The 24,774-nt window shown below is 38.9% G+C and overlaps 1 protein-coding gene across 1 annotated transcript in view; it reads left to right on the forward strand.

Annotated features, from left to right (window-relative positions):
* Positions 1–2: 2 nt before the first annotated feature.
* The window catches only part of LOC139946496 (zinc finger SWIM domain-containing protein 6-like), a 67,645-nt gene continuing 42,873 nt past the window's right edge, over positions 3–24,774 (forward strand). The window contains exon 1 of the mRNA XM_071944175.1: positions 3–360. Within this exon, the coding sequence (XP_071800276.1) occupies positions 198–360 (163 nt within the window). The 5' untranslated portion in view covers positions 3–197. The remainder of the gene's footprint in view (positions 361–24,774) is intronic.

Consider the following 24,774-nt stretch of genomic DNA (forward strand, 5'->3'; position numbering starts at 1 on the left):
CGGCCAAGAGACACTGTTCTGGTCTTTCTCTCGAAAAAGGCCTCCGTTTTTCCCATCAAAACAGTACAAGACATCGAGAAAATGGACACAAACATCACCCGGAATCTCTCCTGGACATTAGCGCCAAAGTTGTGGCCCTAAATATTCCTTTTCAGCAAGTAGAAGAGAGATTTTCGCGCATTCCGGAGCCGGTGCAAATGCGGATTGTGTTCTGGTCATTTCCTCGCAATGAGAAGGATATTTGTATGTACTCTTCGCTTCACCATTCCACGGTTAGTGAAAGCGAATATCAAAAGTTGCCTTTTCAACGAGGAGTGAGATTACTAGACAACAATGCAGTGGACCATGTACTTCAAGTTGGTAGGTTGAATCATTTTAAAATTCATTTTAGAACGTATGTTATTCATTTTATTTGACAACCCCACCATTTCCCTGTGTGTGTGTACCGTGTGTAGTACGGCGCGCATGTATTGCGTGTACTGCAGCATAATGTACGGGCGAATATGAACGAGTGATCCCCATCAATTTATTTTGTGGCGGCCTGGCCGATGCGTAAACCAACACCGTACGGCTAACCCGGCTTGGCCTTTTACCGCCGCACCCTGCCTGCCTGACCGACACAAACTAACACCAGATATTTTTTAATAAACCCAAATCCACTGATGGAGAAAACATTGGTTTTATTTGGGATGTGAATACGAGATTAGGCGCAATGGCGTCGCATGTTTTTTTGTATTATTCAGGGTTGGTTTGTATTGCCTGCATGTAGCTCCGCTGAATAGGCAGTGAGCCGTGGTACTGAGTCGGTATTGTGAGCTATCGATTCAACGGTGGGCCCGGCGCTGCGGTGTGCGGGCCCTGCATTATTTCTCTGGCGGAGAGTAAGGCCTATGCTGTTTGTTTCCATTATGTGGGGCATACCCGCAGGCTCAACTGTTTATTTTCCACTCGAGAATAGAACTGCACCGTCGCCATTTAACATCTGTTTTATCTACTTATTTTCCAAGCCTTTGATGGTTGCATTAGATCTCATGGTGCATGTTCTTATGGGGGACTGGCGGAATAATCGGGGGGGGGGGGGGGGGCTACTAGTTCATGGGCATTTTTGTTCAGGGGGGATTCATGACTTCCTGTCGGCGTCCAGTGCGTTACGAATACCAGGGCTTTGTTATCGCTTCGGCCAGGTTGGGTCCGTGGACAGGAAGTGGATTCACTTCCCTGAAAAAGAAGTCTCCTGTCCTCTTCTAAACCCACGACCAAATCTTGTGTCCTGTAATTTCATGGACTGTTTTCTCGATAACGGTGTTGATTATGGAGGTCAATGCAGAGGCAGTGTCATTCCACCGGACATTGGACTCTCTCACTAGAATCACCATACACATTGTCATTGACAATATTGAAACAATCTGGCATACAATTCTCAATATATATCCACAGTCTAGCTGTGACTGTGAGCTTGCATTTTATTCAGGGTTTTGTGTTGACTGAAAAAAAAAGTTTATTGTATCATATTGCTTCATGATTGTATTTATCAAGGGAGAATCCAGTCATAACTAAGTTGTAATCGGGTCTCTGTGTTGGAAGGTATTTGATAATTAGAAACAGTCTTACTTAAGATCCAATTTCCTTCGGGTTCTGGTTTTATCGTGGATATATTAAAGCACTCTATGATTCAAGACACAGAACAGTGGCCTGTTTTTTTTATTGGGTCAGTTTTGGCCTTGCTTTGTCATGTTTCCATTCCTTGCTAGTCTATAATTTCAGGAAATTGGGATTGGTTTTCTTAAAATAGTAACCCAGTATGAAATTGTGCAAAATAGAATATGGGAAAATTATATTATTTATCACATATACAATATCGTGAAAACGTACAGGTTGACAAGAACAAATGTCCGTCTAGTCTACTGTTTCATTGTGATAGGGATTTCATGATTCAAGTATATTTTTTATATTCGTAAAAATCTCTCTTTGAAGTGTTTGTTTGATTATTAAATAATGAAACCTTGATTAAACAGTCGTGCATGCTGCATTTCTAATTTCATCTGAGTCCAGGGACACTCTGGCATTGTCCACCAACTCTCATGTTAATGACTGTGTTTCTGCTGGATTTGAGGATAGCATGCAGTGTGGCGCTATGTGGTTAAGCTTTGTGTATTTTTCTCCCTTTTTTTTGAGTTTCACCCTGGCTTTTCTTTACAGTACACACACTGGCAATGATTATCACTCACGAATCTGACCTGGTGCGTGTATATTTTGCGTGGGTCATATAATGCCTGTGGTGTACACACCATAGCGTGCCATCCTTGTATTTCCTATTCAGTCTAGCATACCCTCATCTCAAACACTCATTTCCCTTGCAATGTGGGGACGTATTAGGTGTAAGGTTTGGCCTGAGCTTGCTTGCCCTATTGGGCATCTCATAACCCTCAACGCTAAGCCTGACATAAGAAATTCCTTGGATGTGGCTTGTAAGGGGAGGAAATGGAAATTTATTAGTAACTCAGCAGGTAGTATAATCCATGGTGATGGACAAAGATTCAGGCATTAATCATGAGGTGTTAATTAACCGGTTTGCAGTGCATTATTCATAAGGGTTTACTGTACTGCAATGCTGGACCTCATCAACATTTCTACTCCACACAACCAGTCCATCAACTTATTAATACTGTTTGTTCTTCACACAAAACAAACACCCAATAAACAACATGAGATTGTGTACAACCTCTTACATTTGTAGCAGTGAAATATAATACAATTAATCTTTGCAGTTTCATCTACTAAACCTTTAGCCCCCCCCCCCCAAAAAACAAGGCAAACATGCAATAAACAGTATGATTTGGTATAACCTTTACATGTATGCTCTTACAGTTGTTTTGCTGTACAAATAATCTTTGTAGTTTCATTTGCTAAACCTAGGTCAGTAAGTCATCCCCCTACAGAAACAAATTAAATTGAATAACAATGTTGTTACATAAATGAAAAATTAAATGAAACAAGAAAAGAGTAATCATTGTGATACTAATATTCTAAAAAAAAATGCGATACATTAAGATTAAACAAATGAACCATTATTATGTATTCCCACACAGACATGTTCTGATATGAATGTATTGAATCTAAAGTTTTGCATAAATTGTTTGTTTTTGGTAACATTCATGTTCTCTGGTTGGTCTCCTTGCATCTCATTAAACATCAAGCTGCAATCTTATCGGAATGTTCTCCGATGCTAGTGTGATAAATGTGCGTGCTCACGTAACCTGAACAATGCATATTTTCTTGGTGGCAAAAAAAAACTTGCTTGTAAAACAGATTGCCAGAGGTTATTTAGAGGGGCCTGGATGTAATGCATACATGAGTACACACAGCGGGTTTAGTTTCCGCAAAAATTCTTGACTTATGTGCAAATTGATAAGAAGTAAGGCCATATTTGCTGTATCACATGTCAGATTAAGCATTCAAATACACCCATCAACCAGAATACTAGCGGGACATCTTGAGGCTAGTGGGCAGCAGTGGAGGAGTAGGAGGAAGTACCTAACGAAGACGCGCTTTGCCAAGATGATTTCCAAGGATTCTCTTCTTGTCCAACACATCTTTTAATGTGTGTCTCGACAAGACATATTTCAGACATATATTCAGATCAGGATTTGAAGTTGTAACAGTATACGCTTTGGATAATAGTGTAAAAAAAAATTGCAGTTTTTGTTGTTGATAGTTGGCGTTTTTAATTGTCTCTTAATACATGTATTATAAATGCAAATTGAGGTTCTTGGTGTATAAAACGTGGAGACCTTGCTGAATTTAATTGAAATAGAGTTGAATCTAAAGCACCGTGGTGGCTCTTGGCCCCTACTGCACATATCCTGTAAATTAGTATTTATTAACCTGTAATTTTAGGAGGGTTCTATGCCTGGATGTAGTTTCGTTATTAATCATCATCCTTGCCTCCCAAACATGTGCTCGGTGGTCAGTTTGTAAGAACGGGTTGGAAGGAAACGCTTGAATTCATCACAGCTGCACTGAAAACACAGTGTCGTCTTTTGAGCTTGGCTCAGGTCAGCTTCCTTCCCTACAGTCATGTTCATGCTGACTCTATCGACTGCTTCATATCACTCACTAGATGTCATCTTGACCAAGGAGTTTGCTGACAAACCCTATGGCATTTTCGTCATCACTCAATACACAAATCTTCAGATTTATAGCTTCGAAAAGATTGACTTTGTTTCTATCTAAATATGTTTTTTTTTTTTTTAAAGAGGGCAAACAACCAAACTGAAGCTTGTTTTTAAAGAACCCAATAAATTGTCCTTTTGATGGGGCCAACTTACAACAGGGTATTGCTTTGTGAAAGCCCTTTTTCAGTCAAACTCTGCTGTACTTTTGGCTAGGTTCAATCAAACAGGAGTCCCACTACGCTGTGGACTCTTTCCTTACCTTTTTATCTCACCCCCTGCTGAAGAAACCAGAGAGGCCGCAGGCATAAAGAGACCATCAACAACAAGCTTAGGGAAGCAATCCCAGACTTTGGATGGTTGATATGGTGGATGGATTCTCGTTTCAAGTGACGAGGGGAACTTGAATAAGACGCTGGTGTTCAGACCCTCTTGTGGTTTCTCTCTTAGGCGTAACTCTGTACACCTAGTGGGTCGGACTATTGTTTATACATCTACCCAGGTGCTGGCCGGAAATTTTGCTGTTGTTGTTTGTAAGATGGTTTTATACCATGGAAGGTTAGGCTTGTCTTTTGTGGCCTGAGTCCTGTCACAGTGGAAGGAATTACCCATGACATATTGCACAGGAAGTGCGTGTGCAATACGTATGTAAATAATACAAACCATTTTTTTATAAGTACAGTAGATAAACATCATGGTATTATATGCACGAAAGACTTCATCGCTGCATTTCTTGTTGTGTGGTCTGTACTTTCTACACAAACAACGGCAGTTTTACATGTATGATAATTATTTCATGTTTCTTATACTGTCCCAGTCTTAAATCTCTCGCTACTTTTGCTTTTTTACATTCATTGTTAAGTGGAAACAGGAAGCCAGTGCACGGCACATATCCTGAATCTGACAGGAGATTGAAGTACAGAGAACACCTTAGCAAAACTAACCTCTAAAGTGTAGAGACACTGGCGTTGTGGTCGCAATGAAACTTTCCCAGCGTATATAATTACAGGAAAAGGCTGATAATGTCATCACTTTGTGTGTTAATTTGATACATTCTGCAAGCATAACTTCTGAATGTTTCAAGGCTGTTTTTATAGACAACTTCCCACAATTTTTGACTCAGCAAATACTCTGAACTCGGCAGATTAAATCACAACAGTGGAACAAGTTTTAACAAGTGACGTTTATACGCATACTTAAGAATTATACTGAAGGTTTTGCTGATTGAGAGGAGATTGGTCAGTTGTGTCGTGCAAAGTTTGTTAGTTCAGACCAGTCACTTCCTGTGGGCAGTGGGGAGAAATTAACAAACCACACGCAAGTATGAAGGTATCCTCTAAAACACCATGAAGCAATACTTGATCCTTTTGCTTTGATGATAATCCATACCTTGGATTTCATCCCATAGTAAACTGATCCATTAAAGGGAAGGTGCACGTTTGGTAGTTGTCAAAGACCAGGCTTCTTACTTGGTGTATCGCAACATAAGCATAAAGTAACAAACCTGTGAAAATATGAGCTAAATTGGTCATTGAAGTTGCGAGAAAATGATGAGAGAAAAAACACCCTTGTTGGACGAATTTGTGTGCGTTCAGATAGGAATAAAAGACTTCTGGCTAGAAGTCTTTTATTATTTTAGTGAGAATTTACCTCTTTCTCAAAATCTATGCTACTTCAGAGGGAGCCGTTTTTCACAATGTTTTGTACTATCAACAGCTACCAAATGCACATTACCAAGTCAGTTTTTAAGTTAATATTTGTTTTGAGTAATTACCAAACGTGTACTTCCCCTTTAAGCTTCCCCCTTTTCTTATTTGACCATCCACAACTATGATGTAAGAATCCCAATTGCATAATGTGACAATGTTTGGGCAATATCGCATGTTAGGTGTCTTTAGTGTGTGTGGTGCAGTGGTGATCAAGTTTAGGCTTGGATGTTATTTTCAGATGCACTCCTGACATGGCCACTATTGATAAACAGTTTCCATGGTGGTTTGACTAAAATGGATGCGTCTATTTTTAGGACTGAATGAAATGATTTATTTGATCATTTGCCAAGGCCTTTAGCTTGATGAATCTCAGAATTCATTTTTTTATGCCGTTTCATGAATGCAATTCAAAGTATTGAAATGATATTTTGACCGATGTGTGGTTTTCAACACCTGACACTCATAGGATGGTCAGTCCGCAATTGCGTCAAGAGGAGAATATTTAGTTTCTGTCAGAACTAAATCCCCATTCATAGAGTGCAAGCTCTCTTGCTCTTTTTTTGTTCATCTTTGGTTGATTGACAGAAAGTCAATTTCGGCCTTTCCTTGTAATAATGGGTTTACATCCAATTCAAGTGGCTGTGATTGAACATGGGTTCACTGACAACACAGCATAATAAAGAACTTGGTTGAGGCAAGTGGGTAACAAAAAAGAAATTCCAGATTCGGCTAAGGCTGATTGTTGGTGGTGGGGGATGTCACAAAAAAATTGAGAGAATGGGTCAACAAACTATTGCAGAAATTGTAATAAAATAGTCCCATGGGTTGAAAATGGCTGCCTTTTTAAAAAACAAAACTTTTACTGCAATATCCCTTATCGAAGCAGTGTTTAAACCAAATTCTTTCCTGTGTAGTTCAACAAAACTGTTCAATAAAAATGTTATTGCAAAAAATAGTTAATGGCCTGACGTTTCGACCCTAGCAGAGTCTTTCTCGAAGGCTAAATGACAACACAGCAAAAATGAACAGGTAACTAAGTAAAAATGTTATTATAAGATTTGTAATCACCTCATAAAAAAAAAATTTCTCCCAAAAATGTGGAATATAACTAGAGTAATGATGAGTAAGAATGTAGACTTTGTTTCAGATCTCTAGACATACAATGCAAGGGGAATTCACCAGGGAGTACATTGATTCCAGTTGAATGGATAAATGCTATGTGACTCACTAATTCTCTGTAAAATAACATATCCTCTTGCTACCCAACATGTAGAGAAGCCTCGGGGGTCATTGCACTATCGCTCTCTCCCCTAATGTGACCCAGTTAGAATGTGACATTTTACTGTTCACTTCTTTATACTGTCTCTCAGGCCTGATACTTCACGGAGGCAACGAAGGCGATTGCCTCCGTGTCCCCTGGTCATTGCCTTGGTGCCCTTAAATTGCTCCAAAACAAATTTGCAATTTCATCATAGGGTGCCCTATACCAAGAAGAAAATGCCTTGGTGCCCCTGCCCTTTCAAAAACGAAGCATACAGCCCTGGTCTCTTTTACATACAGGCCTGAAAAATAGCCCATGGCACCTACAGTATTTGCAGTGGTGCCCTGTGCTTTTGCTGTGGTGCCCTTTGTAAAGTTCCAATGCAAAATTATTGTCCTCATGTGCCCCTTACTGGAGAGAAATTGTTGTGCCCCTTCAAGAGTGAGATTTCAAGGCCTGCATTGGTCTTTCTCTTTTTGCAAGAAGTTATAAAAAATGTCTTGACTTAGAATAGTTGGATGGATCTAAGGATCACCACAGTACCTTTCTTTCACCCCATCATCAATACTGGTTAAGTCTGTTAACAATGAATGTAACAGATTTAAAGTTCAGTTTCCCATGTGTTTTTTCCATTATGTGTAATAAAAATTTCCCTCTCTCGGCCCTTCCCAGGTTGTATCTTTAACTTGGGTGTGATACTGGCAGTAACAGGTTGCCATGGCACCCAAGATATTGACAAAATAGGGAGACTGCCCATATTGGGGCTAGATAATAAAGCTTAGTTGGTAGACCACAGGCATGCTAATCTTGAGGTCGCAGGTTCAACTCCTGCTCTCAGAAAGTTTTTCTTTGTTCATCTTAAAATTATTTAACAGTACACATTCAGTTTCCATTGTGGTTTATTACTTCATGATAAAAGAAAATGAAACAAGTTCCAGAGTTTTATGAGTTGATCCCAGCCCATGTTTTGTATTATTTCTTTGTATAAACCGAATGTAAAGAACAGGTTGAAAATTAACTCCTTTAAATGTGAAGCTTCAAGCCTACTCTCTATGGTTGCTAATTAATAAACATGATGGGAATATTTTAACTTTGGATTATTAAAGGATTGCTGGACTTAATGACACAAGCAAACATTTGTTTTCGTAAAAGCTTTTGTTGTTTAGCAGATGAATCAAATTATGTATTAATTTTTTGAAACTTAACAGTGCAAACTATTTTTGAGTTTGAAGTCAAAGCTTGAATACTTTCTTGTATAATTTCCTCTCCCACGAGTACAGGTCAACTTAAATAAGGATCTTGTCATTAAACCGAGTGTCTTTGGATAATAATTACATACAAGAAGTTGAATTATCTGGTAAGACTTCTTAACTAATCATTTCCATTGGTGGGGGAGGAAAGGGGGGGGGGAGAGAGAAAATTCAGAATCCGATTGCCAGAGTAGGTGTGTCAAGAAGGTCACTAACAACAAAACTCATTAACTTCTTCATTTGTTATTATTAGTGTCAGGAGGCCACTGTCAAAACAGGCGTAGAAATGAAAGAAACAGAAAAGTGTCTTGACTTGTTCAGGCCTGATACTTCACAGAGGCAACGGAGGCAATCGCCTCTATGCCCCCATGTCATTGCCTCGGTGCTCCAGTAGAGATTCACAATTTCCTGATGGGGTTGCCCTTACCAAGGAGAAAATGCCTTGGTGCACTTGCCCTTTCAAAAATGAAGCATACAGGCCTGTTTATTGCTGTAGTGAGAATTATACAACACTGCATGTAGCGACGGAACCAGTGTTGGGATGGGGCATGAAGTGTGAGCCCCTGTTTAGAAACGGTTCAGGGTTATTCTTGAAGGTTCTGCGTCTAGCAGCGAGTATCACCAAGTTTTGTTTCTCATAGCACAGATTCGATAACCAAATCATTCCATATGCTGGTTTTTGATACAGACTCTCATAGGTCAAATATGTCTGTACAATCGCAAAGTTAAATGGTTGTGCCCCGATTTTGAACATCCAGTACAATCTCAAGAAACTGTGTCAGTATTGGTGACTTTACAAGGTCTTGGATGTTGGTATTTTTGGGTGTTGCACTTTTTGTCGTCCTTGGATATTGGGTGTGTTGTGCCAGGTTTTCGACACTGATAGTTGATAACCACCCATTCAGGTGGCTGCTAGCATTTCCCTAAAACAGTCATTTATGATTCAGGCTTTTTTTTAAGCAATGGGGGGGGGGGATTCTGTTTGGGTGGATACCGGGCAATGAGGCTTTTGTATCGCAAGCCAAGATTGTACATCCTTCAAAGGGAAATATCTAAGGCACAGCATGGGCCTGAGTCATCCATCTGACACATTGTAATAGGGATATCCCATAGCTATACTTCCATATGGGACAGGGTGTGTTTGGACTCCATGGACAGCCCACCAATTAAAACAGCGGATTCACATTTCAAAAACATAAAAATTTGTATTGATGTGATTCGGGGCTATCCAAAAATACCTACAATAATTTGAAAAGGTCTTTTCGAAAGCTTGACCTTCTCTTTCCATCACTCTTGCAGTGGAAGTTGCAAAATTGTGTAGCGCATGTAAAAGAACCTAGTGCACTAATCAAAAAGAGAAGGGGTACGCCCCGGTGTTCCTGGGTTGATTGGCTGCATATTGCCCCACAGCACCTTGTAAACTATTACATGTTGCTGTGTAGGTTTCATAACAAAATGTACCTTGCAGGAAAATACTGAGTGTTGAAGAGCCTTGAGTGCTATTCAAAGAAGTAATTATTTTACAGTGAGTGTACAACACAGAATTGACTTTGTAGTTTACAAAACAGTAGTTGCCTTAACTTCTACTTTTTTTACAGGTAGTGGACACTATTGGTAATTGGCAACGACTAGCCTTCACAGTTGGTGTATCTCAACATATGCATAAAATAACTAACCTGTGAAAATTTTAGCTCAATCGGTCATCGAAGTTGCGAGATAATAATGGAAGAAAAAACACCCTTGTCACACGAAGTTGTGTGCGTTTAGATGGTTGATTTCGAGACCTCAAGTTCTAAATCTGAGGTCTCGAAATCAAATTCGTGGAAAATTACTTCTTTCTCGAAAACTATGACACTTCAGAGGAAGCCGTTTCTCACAATGTTTTATACTATCAACCTCTCCCCATTACTCGTCACCTAGTAAGGTTTTATGCTAATAATTGTTTTGAGTAATTACCAATAGTGTCCACTGCCTTTAAATGGATTCCCTAAAATGTCAATTTTCTGATGAAACGTCCAAGTGTGAAGTTGATAAGGTTGAGCGTTGACACAGTTCAGAATGAATGGGTGAAACTGTTACTGATTTACACAGCTTCAATTGTCTCATGGTCTGGCTATATGCCACAAAAGTACTTTGACCTCTCGGTCTGTCTGCGTCGTGTAATAGGCCAGACCTTTAATGGGATTTTTTTAAACCTCCTTTTTGAGCAAAGGAAAGCTTTTAAAAAGAGTTTATTTTTTTCTGTGATTGGTATAACAAAGTTATTATAATCCATTCTTTTATGAAGACACAAAATAGCACAAAGGTTCAAACACTAGCACAAACACTATTTAGATTATGGCATTTACAGACAAACGGAAAAATGTGTGCTGAATGTTTAGTTTGATGATTTACAAGGGATGTTTGCTGTGTTGCTTCTTTTCCTCTTGATCAGTAGTGGTGTGTATTTTACGGCATCAGATATTCTCATTTCTGATTTTCATCTGTAAATGAGTATTCAGTTCACACAGACGTGTAGTTGTTGTTGGACTGACCTGTAAGCCGTGGAACCATGGGTGGGTAACGCTACACAGTGAGTGCCTTAACTCGGTGGTCACATGTTGATTACACATTACACAAAGCTGCATGGGTACATATGTATGTGTTTGTCTAAGCCCTAGACTTTGAGAATGCATATTGTGTGGTGTTCTGAACGTCCATTTTTTAAGTGGCCACACCTGCGCTCCATCATTCTATGGGTATGGTTTCATTTTATTTGCAATGTCCTGCAGACTAGTATATACACACTGACCCTGCCCCAACCCAAAGGTTCCTTTCTCTCTGTCTCCTTTTGAGCAACCTTCAATGCGTCTTAGGACTCATTCTTGGCTCCTTGCGGTCAGTGGTCACTCAATGGTCACCCCAATGGTCAGCCAATGGTCACAGGGAAGCAGGGGGGTTGGACTATGGCTGGACACACAATGATGTACAATCATGCCCCGTTGGGATTTGCGTGAATGAGCTTTTGTGTTGGTGTAATGGTAAGATTGATGAAGCGGACAGGGATGCCCGGTGGTCTGCAAATACCATTGGTTCACTCTTTTTTTTTGCCCCTCCCTGACTGAATGAATACTACACACTGGTTGTATTGTGACCCCCTTCTTCCTGTGACTAGGTCAAGTCTAGGTTGACCGTAACTGAATTAAGGAAAATATCACTCGGCACTTCCTATTCAATTTAAATCATTCATGGTGCGGCCATACTGCTATTATTATCCCCCACCCTTCAACCAAATTGAGAGCAGAAATTAAAAATAGACTTTTTTCGTTGTATACATGAGAATCAGGCCACTATGGTATAAAAAAAAAAAAAAATTCTGAAAACACATCAAGCCATTTACTAAGGCACATGTGTCGATAAATAAGTGCCCTGTTCATTCACAAACTTTCTATTTTTCACACAGGTGCCTTTTTGACACTTGACAGTATATCAATAAAAAGCAATGTTCGTAACAAGTTTATTTTAGTGTATAATGTCGTCAAAAACAGAATCGCCAACGACAAAATAAAAAAATCTGATCATGATTTCTTGCAGTAAAAGGTCAGAGACTGTTTTTCTTTGAAGCAAAATTTCATCTGTTGCACAGCAGGAGAGCAATTACATTTTTTCATGCATCGGGATTCCAGTAACTACTCAATTATGATCTCAAAAGACAGTAGTGTTGCGTTGCCACATTGTATTTTGTGTAGCTCTCTGTTGTCATTCAGGCTGGATTGATTCTGAAGTAACTGTCCTTCGTCCATGGTTAACTCTCGCCTTTACTTCAAGTCTTGAGTTTAAAATTGCATATCAGAGCTGTCACTCTGACGACTCTCTCTAAGAATTTAGCGATACGGGCGGTAAGTAAGAGATGGCGGAGAGTGTCCACTCGTGATAACGTTTGGAGAAAGTGAACATTCATGGAGACCAAGAATCCATCAAGTTGCCTAACTCTAGTGAGTAGGTTTGGCCCACATTCTCAGGTGACCTACATCGCAGCCATAAGTACCACTTAAGTAAGCCTGATCTGGATTCAGGTATTTTCTGGAGCAAGTTTCCATGGTAACTGTTGCAGGAGGAGGTTGCAAAGGGGTGTGTTGTGGGGAAAGGGTGAGTGTTCTCGTGAGATTCAGCCTACAAATGGGAAGTGGCTGTCACATGCCCACTGAGATGGATATAGAATTTCTAGTACTTTGTTTTGTCGCCGGGTTTTTTTCTTCTTCTTTCTTCTTCTGGATGGTTTAGGTTGATTCCTCTGGTGCTTTCACTTCTGACTTGGTTCAGGCATTTACATGTATGTCCACTGAGTTTTGATGGGGTCTCGTGTTTCACTGGGAAACTCATTCAGGGGTTGTTATGAAATACTTGTGTCTTTTCTTTTTCATACAACGGATTTGGTTTGTTGAGGAGTATTTATGGGGACATTGTTCAACGCAAGATGCAGAGTGGGATACATGTAAATTTGGGAGGAATGATACTATAGCAGTCTTTGAGTGTCATGAAGGGTGTGGATATTTGATCAAGATGACCCACGATAGGTCAACTTCTACAAAACAGTGCGTCTGTCAACTTGAAAGGAAGTTATACCACTTGAAATGATACAGTTTACATGATGTGCATGGGTCGAGGCTATGCAGATTCTATTCATCAGTGTATAGCGCCTGCGTGATGCCAGTGAGACGAAACTGATCTCTTATCAGTGTGGTTGTACTTTGCCTGAGAACAAAACCTCCCTTAAATGAATAAAGTCACGGCTGCAGTGAATAGTTTTGGCTAGGGATTTGAAACCAATGGCATATAAACCAGTCGGGTCGCTTCCTTCCATGCCTTTACTGAACATTGTTCATCCCCAAATGTTTCCCCATTGTCCTTATTCGTGAAGGAAATGGCATCTTGAGCTTTTAAATGATACGTAATATAGACAGTTTGTTCTTTAGTGTGTGTCTGGTGTGCGTCCTTTGCTTACAATCAACACAGAAGCGTCAAATTCTAAAGGATTTCTGAAATAAATAGGAATGAAAACTGATTCTTGGGGCCCATTCAAAACACGGTACAGTTTGGCAATCTCATGACATACAATGTTCGTGCGTGATCCTATATGCTAAAGCAGTGAGAGAGAAAAAATGCATTCGTTTATACGTAGATGCTGACTCATATTGCATACAGTTTGTTTATTGTGACTGTACAGTCACTGAATTGGTTCTTTTATGTCTGACTATCAAACTGCCCACTGCTGTAAATTTGTATAAGAGACGAGCCAGTAGTTTTTATGAATAAAACGGTACGAGCATTCATCTGGAGAGTATTGGCAGTCAAAATGATTGAAAAACAAGGCGAGCCTTGCGTGCCGACTGCAGCTTTTTGCCGAGTTTTATCAGCATAGAATATCATCCTTTCATGTGAAGAGCCAATGGTTTTGGCCTTGCCATTGGCGTATCGTACATAGACGGACTGCACTCGGAGCTCAACTCAATGAGCTTAGCATGTTCACTGAGCGAGAAAGCTCCCCAGGCGGACAGGCATGCGGCTTGCTGCCACTGAAAGCCCTGGTGCGTGAGAGATGTGTGGAGGTAGGATGCTTCAATTCAGGAACCCTTAACCTTACCACATGCTGGCTTATGCATTGGATCGACAGACTACTGAAGGCAAAACTTTCATACGTAGAGTGGTTAAGAGAAGAAGGAGAAGAGAAAAAAAATGCTCCAGTGGCGACATGCCTCGTGTTCCATAGAAACAAATTGCATATGTCATTATGATGTCACTTGCTGGCAGCTTTCGGTCATTTCTTTTCTATGAAAAAAAAACAAAAAACCTAGTTGTCATTAGCCCTTTGTCATGAAATGCATTGTTCTTGAATGAAATGTATTGTTAAAGTAATTGTCCAGCATTGACAATAACTTCTCTTTGTTGTCGTGGCATACAAACAAATAGGCAATAGGGTAGGAGAAGACAGCTGTGTTTACTCTCTGCCTTCCTTCCCCCTCCCATGACAATGTACATGTAGTGCATTGAAATCTTATAAAGAAAAGATCATTACAGAGTAGAATGTAACTTTGAATTTCCCATTCCGATTGATTCGCCGTGTAAAGATGGAGCTATAATTAGCTAGTAATCTTAGAATTAATCAAACCCCCCTAGTTCAGATGCTTTAAATTCAGCCAGCTCTCAGTATACTAATTGACATTAGATATCTTGCATGCATGTTAATGGGAGGATGGTATGAAATTTGAACTGCCACGGTCCTAACTATTTGATTAAATCAATAACCGCTAATGAATTCATCACAATTTTTTACATTTATGCATCTGAATTGATTGTAGGGAGAATATTTTAGTGCTGAAGTGATTTAGAAATTTCCATAATTATGTGATTACTCCGTCGTTTTTCATTTTGATATCGATTATTTCTTGTCTCAACAGCAAACAAAGCAAGAATGGACATTAATATTGTAAATTTTTTCGTCTTCGTTCGTCATAATTTTGATTTACTATAATTTATACATATTGTTAAATTTGAAGGTTAGAAGGAGAAAATTGAATGGCATTGCTATGGTAACAGAAGCCACCCATAATGCCCCATTACTGTGGTGTAATTCACTTAGAGCAATGATTCGTAATTCTATTTATCCCCTATCCATGAGTGACAGTGTCTGCATACACTGTGTGTGGACCTTGCTAGCATAATGTGATTTACTGTTACCGATAATCACAGCGTTGGGCCTGTCTAGAAGCTCCTCATTGGTCCAGAGAAGATCTGTTTAGTTAATTTTCTAGCCAAGAATTGGGATGTCCCTGGTAGAGTGTGTGTATGCGAGGCTTCCTACTGAGCTAGCATTCATCCTGCCTTGACGGAGAACACTCACTGACCGTAAGGACCCCTCAACCGTTGTCAATTTTTTTTTTCCCTCGGTAGTGACTTAAAGATTCCCAGCATCCTTTGCACATTTGATGAGATAGATTACAACCCAGCGAATAAGGCGCCCCCTGGATTTGATCACTCCCTGTAATGTGAAATCCCAGGAGGAGGTCATATGTGTCTCCTTGTTGTGAAAGTCTCTCAAGCCACGAGGGAGATGATGTTTCTTGTGACTTGCGCTCTCTCTCTCTCTCTCTGTCTCCCCAATCTGGTTTGAAATGCTTTCCTCGTCCACTGCATGGCTGAGCTTTTTACGGATCGCATCCTTCAAGTCTTGATTGTGTTTCCATTGCGCATGGTTGGCGTATAGACTCTGCTGACAAGAAAGCATCTGATGTCGTCGTGGCGTGGCCTGCCCGTGGGTGACTGTCAGTGGGTCTTGGTATTCACAGCAAGGACAGGGATGGATTAGTTGTCGATAATGGACGGCAAATCTCCCTTCGTTTTAGCCATGGCACAGCAGCTATCTGATCAGTTGACGTGTTTCTCATTTATAAAGAGATAATTTACTGGCCTTGAGAGGGCTCAGTATTGCTAAGTCTTGCATACATGAGGCATAATATGGTAGCCATCGACCGACAACGACCAGCCAGCTATATAATAAAACCCTGCAGAGCATCACGGCTTTTTTTTTCCATAGGAAACTCGAGTGACTAGACCCAGAAGGCAAATGTATGGCCAACCTTATAGTGCCTGCTGATTAATATTACCATGTGAGTAAGTGTTGCACCTCAGTGCGTCCGCACAATACACCCAATCGCTTGTGAAAATGGCTTTGTAGTGGCTTTTCAACAGAACTCTTTTCTCTTCCTAACCTCACACACTCACCGCCCACCTCCTACTTACCTGACACACATCAAAACGGAGTGGAGGTGATCCAAACACAAAGACCTTTTTTTCCTCCTTTTTTCTTCTTCATTTCGTGGGCAGAGGCGCTGCACAGTGAACAAAGCCATACCATGTAACTCATAAAAATAGTCAACCAAGATATGTTTTTGTTTATTTGGGGGGTGGCAAAGTTCACGTGATGATTGTTACTGTGTACTTGTAACTGGGTCACAGTTTTTTTTATAGGATGTACTTGAATACTGTGTATAGTAGAGAGACCCTGTCGTGTGATTGCAGCAGGGGTGACTGACCTGGTGGTCGTGCCTGGGTGTCTAGCTAACAATCACTAAAGGGTTCATCCCTGGGCCATGACTGAATCACCTTACTATGCTATGACTCTGGCTCATGTATACACGCCATGACATTTCCTCTTCTGTGGGTTTATTTTTGCTGCTTCTTGAAAAAGCTACATGAACCTATTCGAGCTTGCTCATGTTTCATTAGAAAGGACTATGTTTGAACAATGACAAGTTGTTTTTTTGCTGTCATCAAATATCATCTTTGGACTTGCGTTATACACTAAAACGTGGCATGTGAAGTACTATAGCAAAGTACTACATGTAACTTTTCAAACATTCCTAGTTTCATTTGATTCCCTTTATTTACCATGACGAGAAATTCCCAACAATTCTGTAATACCAGCAGCCAACAGTAACAAAGAGAGAGAGAGAAGGACCAAATCAGTGCTGACAAAATTCAGACCTTTTTCTGAATCAGACTTTTCTAAGATGTCTGTCTTGTGAAAAAAAGAAGCTGTCATTTTGTTCTTGTATAAAACAATCTCCTCAAAGCAATGCCTCAACTTCCGTATGAAAAACTCCAGTTAATTCATCTGTTTGTGGTGAGGTAAACGGTTTCCAAAAGCTCATTAAAAACTTAAACTCCAGAGATTTTTAAAAGGTATAAATGTCATCATTTCTAAATACCTCCTACATTTGGAACATAGTTTAGTAAGCATGCCAGACATTTTAGTAAGCGTACAATGTAAGTCGGCCTATCCATCAGTAACTTGCTTTGAGGGTAGGGTTGATAGATGTGTTGGTTTCCATGAAGTTCATTGACTACATGGAAATTGATACCCTGCAATAACATTTACAGGTATCAGCTTGAAATCATGGCCTTGAGATATTATTTTTGCTGGCCCATCATTGGCCGATACATTTAATGAAATAGTCGTGTGTAGATCAAGTGCTGATCCTCATGCCCATGAATAATTCTTCTGAAAAAATGTGAAACGGTGTCAAACACTTTTGACAACAAATTTAATGTTCAGTTTTCCTACTTTTATACTATTTTCCTATACTTACTATATTATTTTGCTGGCCCATCATCAGCCGATACATTTAATGAAATAGTTGTGTGTAGATATCAACTGTTGATCCTCATGCTCATGAATAATTCCTCTGAAAAAATGTGAAACAGTGTCAAACACTTTTGACAACAAATTTAATGTTCAGTTTTCCTACTAGTATACTATTTTCCTATACTATATTATTTCCTGGAATTCAGGGGGAGGGGGGTTGTTCCATATTTTGTGATAATTACATTTTAAAACATTAAACCCTTTTCAATTATATGTGAGACAAAAATGAGGAAGTGAACAGTTTTCAAAGAAAGATATATTTTGGTTCCATTTTTATTTTCATTACCCACTCAGTACTTTCCCTCATGGTTTATCATTACTTGATACTTTTTGTTTTGATATCAGTAACTAAACAATATTTTCCATTGCACTATTGTTTTTGGCTTATCATAAATAAAGTAGAGAACTCTGAATCATAATTGTTGTTTTGTTTTTTTCTTCATACACTGATGGAAAACATAAATCATCGGGGGCCAATTTCATAGAAAATAGCTCGCTTATTTTACACATGTTACTGGCCAAAATTTCATGCCATACACATTGCTTATGACTAGTATTTAGCTGTTGTTTACTTGGCATAACAATTGAGTGGAGTCTTGGCCGGTAATCTGATTTTACTAAGCAATGAATTTTTTGCTTAAGCAAAATTTTGTGCTTAAGCAGCTCTATGAAATTGGGCACAGGCCTGATACTTCACAGAGGCAACAAAGGCGATTGCCTCCTTGCCCCTGGTTGTTGCCTTGGTGCCCATGAAATGCTCCAGTATATATTTTATAATTTCTGCATCGGGTGCCCTTTAACATGGAAAAAATGCCGTTGGTGTCCTTCCCCCTTTCAAAGAATGCATACATTACAGGCCGATGCGATTAAGTTGTTGGTAATTAGTGAGCATGTGTCGCCTTCACAGAACTCTTTTGTAGTTTTTGGCGCGTCTGCTGTACCAGCAAGCTCTCCTGTTTTTCTAAAAGTAAACAACACATTTGAAATGGTTGCTGTAAAAGATTTCTGTAAAAAATAAGCGTGGTGACTTTCTACAGGTACATCATTGTGTGGGGTTTATTAATTTCTATAGTGGAGACTTTGTTCCATTCCATTTTGCTGCTGTTTGATCGAGAGAGAGGGCTCTGGCAGAAATAACGGCTTGTACACTGTGTAAAAGTAATAAAACTCACAAGAATAGCCATTCAAATCATACAAATTGTAGATTATGCTGATGTTTGTGTGAATATCAGTAGGCTTTCCAAAAGATTAATAATTGAATATAGTACAGATGCATTTATCCCATAAGGTTGTTTGGACATGATAAATTGGCCTACACAATACTCGAACAACCCCATACTGTCAGTCATTGTGTTTTTTTACCTTGTAACTTCGCTGATGGCAATTCGTATCCATAATTCATATACAAAAAAACCAAATTGCAATTTACATGCATACGTTTACTGCAGGAGGTTGCTCCGTGGATATCCTGTGTGTGTGTGTGTGTTCATTAAGTTTGGGAGGCAGTCGGTCGGTCTAGACAAAGACAAGATGAATGTCTTAATGAAAAGTAAATGTCCCCATTAGAGAACATACTGTTGCTATTGGTCAATGGTTGTAGCACACAAGACGTTGTATACGAAGGTATCACCATAGGCAGGTCACATAATATGTGCCGTCCAAACACTCAATAGCTGGCTACCAGGACAAAATTGCAGCACAACCATGGTTCATCAATGCATTATGTAAATGATCAACTAGATATATTATGCATGCAGATGATGCAGGCGGTAAATTCTAAGTTTTGATTGATTGTTTGTGATGCTTTCAGAGTGTCGTGTTTTTGTGTGTGTACCGAATTTCAGTAACCTTGTAGTCCGCTATAAAATAATCACACATGGTTCGTTTTTTTTGTGATGGTTTTTTTTTTTTCAGGATAATTTGTTAGCATCAATCACGTTTTGTGTTTGTGTCTTCTATTTAGGTTAATTTGTAAGCATTGAAAACACAAAGGGATCTCTAAATATACATGTATACCACAGGGAAAATTTTTGTATAGCAATTTTGCATAGCACAGTATGCAGACTGAACAAGTCTTCTGCCATTGAATGATAAGATTGAGTAGCAAATCAGTGAATGATTTCACTTGTATAGCAGAGCAAAATGCCACACAAAATGTGTGAGTTGCTATTCAAAAATCAAGATTTATTACTCAATAACAGTGTTCAGTGTGCACAAAATAAGTGCAGTCTAAATTTCTAGCGATGCAAAACTGCTGAACGAAATTGTTCCCTGCAAATGATGATTTTTGAGTAGCATTTTGCAACAGTATTAAAGAGAATATCGTGACAACCCCACACTATAGAAATTGGAAATTTCAAAGCCCCTTTTAAAAAAATGTGTTTGTCGTTTCTTAATACATTCTCTTATCGCACAACCTTTTCCCAGAGGTTAATGTTGATGATGGTGGCTCGTGTATTTTTGAACAAAGATATCAATCAAACGGTGACACTGACTGGTTTGGCGGTGCTTTGGTCTTTAAATGATAAAGTAACACTCTGGATGTGACATTAAAATTCATAATGACAATATCTGAACGCTGATAAAGATAGATTGCCGGTAAAAAGTATCAATTTACTGTGAGGGTCCATTTTAAGCAGTTTCGTTATCGGCTTCAAAGACAAAATATAGTTTTTTTTCAGAGATCCAAAATTCAATTTTTGTTTGTTATTATGAAACAAAAGTAATGCATTAAAATTAAGGTGTCTTGCTGAAAATTCATCAGCTAAACATAAAACATAATGGATTTTTCTTGTTTTTAAATAAACAATCATAACCTGACGTAAGGGCCCTATTTCTTGCTTATATACATGTAAATGCACGTAAGCAGCAATAGCATAAACACAATTATGCTAAATGTTTTTACCACAAGAAAGGTTACCAGCCAAACTACTACGATAGTACATATAGCATCTTTCACTGATACCCTGTTTAAGTGTGCAGAGTCTTTTAAAAGCCACAGTTTGTGCTTGTTCAGTCCTTTGAAATTAGGCCTCGGTTAGGTTTACAAATGACGTTATGTCACTTACGTTTTACTTAACAATTAACAAATTTAATAGATTTTTAACGGTCATTTCTGGCATAAGCCTTATTGCAATGGAGTACAGGTATAGAAATTTGAAACCGTAGCTGGTGTTTTTGGCAGTAGCAAACAACATTGCGCCCCTTTCTTCTTGTTGCTGCTGTCAATAAAAAACTGAATAATGGAACCGGATCAACGATGGTAAATGTCAGGTCTAAAGTGAATCGTGCAGCGTGACTTAACCTGTTCATCTAAATGAATTATCGTTCCTTCGCATCACAAAGGAACTAGTTTATTCAACCACACAGTACAGATCTCTGTGTGTAACGAACTCCTACCTACACTTCAATTGATAGTGAAAATGTTCCACCATAATGGTGGCTCACTTGAAGACGACATATTTGTGTAAACCTTTTTTCTTTAAATCTTAGAAGTACAACAAGACAAGTGACAATTATTGCAAAAAATAGTTGGTTTGGTCTGACGTTTAGACCCTAGCAGAGTCTTTCTCGAAGGCCAAAAAGCTTAGCCTTCCAGAAAGACTCTACCAAGGGTTGAATTGTCAGGCCATGAACTATTATTTTGTTGGTGAGTAGTTTACAATCACATAATTCTAATTTTCTTAAGCGGAAATTATTATAACCTTATGCTTTCGTTTTGAAGTTACTGGACTTTAAATTTGACTGCAGCAAAACTTGTGCGCCCATTCTCGGGTAATCAAAAACACATTTTGGGCTGGCCAACCTACCCATTAAAAACAAATACACGCAACTGTAACACATTTTTTCTTTGATAGCTTGGCATGTCATAAACTTATATGAAGACAACCCAAGGTAATCGCGTGTAACTGGCTACTAGTTTCAGATGTCATTGTGCCATCGCCTACGTACTAAGTTTGAGAAGTTGTGTTTAACAATTGCGTCTACAGCGGACTTGCACCGGAGTATATTAAAAGGAAAATTTGTTGTGTTTATAAATTGGTTAAATAAACTGTGTCAGGTGTTATACAACATGTGTACATAGTTGATGGGTTTCACAGTATTAAAGCTAAATGCCCGTTTGTTGTTGTCATTAGTTCTGTTTGACACAAGCATGTGATTTCTCAGGATATTTCCTGATAAATTTCAGGACTTTCTGAAATCTCTTAGAGCCTTTAAATGTTCTTGAAAAAAGTGAAGCAATAACCAAAGGGAGAGAGATAAGTAGTTCACATTGTGTCTAAGAGGTTTTGTGCACCCAGGCAAGCCATCTCAACGAATTTCACATCTCAGAAAATTATTTAGCCCAGTAATTTTGCAGAACAAAATATTTACTTTATGTTCAATGGTTTCCGACGTAGTAGAAAGTAATGATGATTTTTGAGTAACAACTGGTACATTTTGTGCGAAGCATGTTGCTCCGCTTGTACTGCTTGACAAATGATAATATCGTTTACCGCTGGTGATAGCACTGTGATAGTAATTAACTGCTTGTAAGAATTCAGTCAACTGTCACCGGTCATAATGAGGGTCAGAATATATAGTCGTGTCCATCTATGGTCAGCAGACCATAATGGAATCCAGAAAGGGCACGCTGTTGTAGGAGATGACAATTAACAGTCATGTCCATCTATGGTCAACAGACCATAATGGAATCTACCTGTCAAGTCCATACACACATGTTATGGTCAACTGTTCTAATGCTGTATGGTCAACCGTTCCTTGGTGTATGGGTCAACAGACCATAATGGAATCCAGCAAGGCGCCTATTGTAGGAGAAGACCACCATCCCCTGGAGTGATTCAGAGGCCAGTATGCGATAACACAACCATCTTTTACCATAACTGGTGAGGTTATTGAAGGACAGCGTTCCTACAAGCATAATCACTGGGCTCCGATGTTTACACATACACTATATACATAGCATGGTTTGAGGGAGAGAGAGAGAGAGAGAGAGAGAGAGGGAGAGTTCAATTTCAACAAAGTCTAAATACAGGGAACAATTTCGGCCAACCATTTTGCACATCAAAATATTTAGCCTTAAAATTGTTTTGTGTGCTCTGAATACTAACATTGAGTAGCAAAATGGTGATTTTTTGGGAAGCAACTGAAATACTTGCCTTAATTGTGAATTGTAATTATGCACTACACGTTTTCCTTTGTTCTTTACCAGACCAGTGTCCAGGTTCTATCCATGACCAGGGTCCAATTTCATGGATCTGCTTACCGCAGATTTCTGCACTAACAACACATAGCTCTATCAGCCTTAAAGCATTGGACCCTTTCGGTAAACAGTATTGTCCAAGGCCCACACTTCGTGTATCACAACTTCTATATAAAATAACAAGCTTGTGAAAATTTAGGCTCAATCGGTCATCGGAGTCGGGAGAAAATAACGGGAAAACCCACCCTTGTATCCGCACTCTTCGACGTGTCATGACATGTGTTTAAAATAAACCCATAGAATTGATATTGTTTTAATGTTTTCTCAAAAAGTAAAGCATTTCGTGGAATAGTATTTCAAGAGAAGTCTTTCACCACTGCCTTCTGTAAACCCTGTAAGTTATTTGTAATTCTGTGAATTTTTTTTTTCTGTACCGAAAGGGTCCAATGGTTTTAAGCGCAGAATTCTTTAGTAGGCAGAGCCAGGTTTCTGGTTTAAACCAAGCAAAGCTGAGTTTACTCACAGCGAAAGAGACAAGTTGTTTGACAAAATACGTACATGGTGTAGAGGTGTTACAGTGGCCATTCAACATTCTACAATCATAAAAATTATTATTGTATTAACTTTCCTCAAATTCAATTAATTACAAACTAAAATTTCTAGGAAAATATACTATTGGAAAGAAGATAATATGATGTACAGCTAACAGTAATATTCTTGCAAAAATGAATCCCATTACTCGACCTTCAAATTTAGATATATTCCCTTGTTTTATGGCATAATTAATCAACATATGGTCATCCTACTTCTTGCAAACAACATCACCATTGATTAGCATTTTTTCCCCCTTCTTTCTAATGAGTACATCTCAATAAGTATTCATTTCAACTTAGCCATAAAATGTAAGCTCAGACCCCGGAGGTAGGTATTAAAATTTAACCCCGGGTAAAGTAGAATTTCCACCGGCGTGAAGCAGCAAGCGTGCAGCCAGCATATTACTGAAACAATAATAAAAGTGTGCATATTTCACAGCCTTCTGCTCCCAATGTAAATTTCAACCTTTCAAATATTAAAACTAAAGTGTTGTCAAAGTACTTGGCAAGGCTACAATGACCTTCTGTGTGTGCATAGACCATACTGTTGTTGATAAAGGTGGTACTAATTGATTCGCATAAAGGGAGTTTAGACTCGATGAAGTTTATGAAAATGAACAATTTGTCGCCAACTAACACACACACCTACCATAAAAACTAGCGGTCGAAAAAACAATGGCGTAAAAAATGCCAGTGTTTTTAATAATTAGTTTTCTGGATGCTTTGAGCTTGATAAAGACAATGTTTTTTTTAATGTTGTATGTCATTAATAAATTATCTAAAGTTGAATACTTTTTCAAAACACCACTATCCTTCAAAATGCCAGAGTGTTTCTATAATACGTTTTTCTTTAAGTGGACATTTGATGTTATGAGCAGCTTGATAAGTGTACTGTTTTAAAAATGTTTTATGTCCTAAATAAATGAGCAATAAATTGAGGAAGGTTCATGTTAGTGTGTGAAACTGAAATAAAAGCAAAACATTCGTGTCAGATCGTGAAAACATTTGGTTTTGTGCACAAGGTGTCTGTTTGTGGCATCAGTGAACGAATTATTTAGCTGTGGTTAAAGGAACACGCTGCCTTGGATCGGTCGTGTTGGTCTTTGAAAAGCGTTTGTAACTGTTTTTTTATAAAATGCATATGGGTAGAAAGATGTTGTAAAAGTAGAATACAATGATCCACACAAACATGCCTCGAAATTGCACGTTTTTTTTTTTACCTCGTCGACTAACACGGTCAGCCATGACTCCCATTAAATGGCCGACCATGTTATTTCGCGCAATAAAAGAAAAACCACGCAATTTCGAGGCAAACTTGTGTGGATCATTGTGCTCTACTTTTACAACATCTTTCCAACCATATGCATTTTATAAAAAACGATTACAAACGCTTTTTAAAGAC

The sequence above is a fragment of the Asterias amurensis genome, chromosome 13 (genome assembly GCF_032118995.1).
Source record: "Asterias amurensis chromosome 13, ASM3211899v1".
In the NCBI taxonomy this organism is placed as follows: Eukaryota; Metazoa; Echinodermata; class Asteroidea; order Forcipulatida; family Asteriidae; genus Asterias; species Asterias amurensis.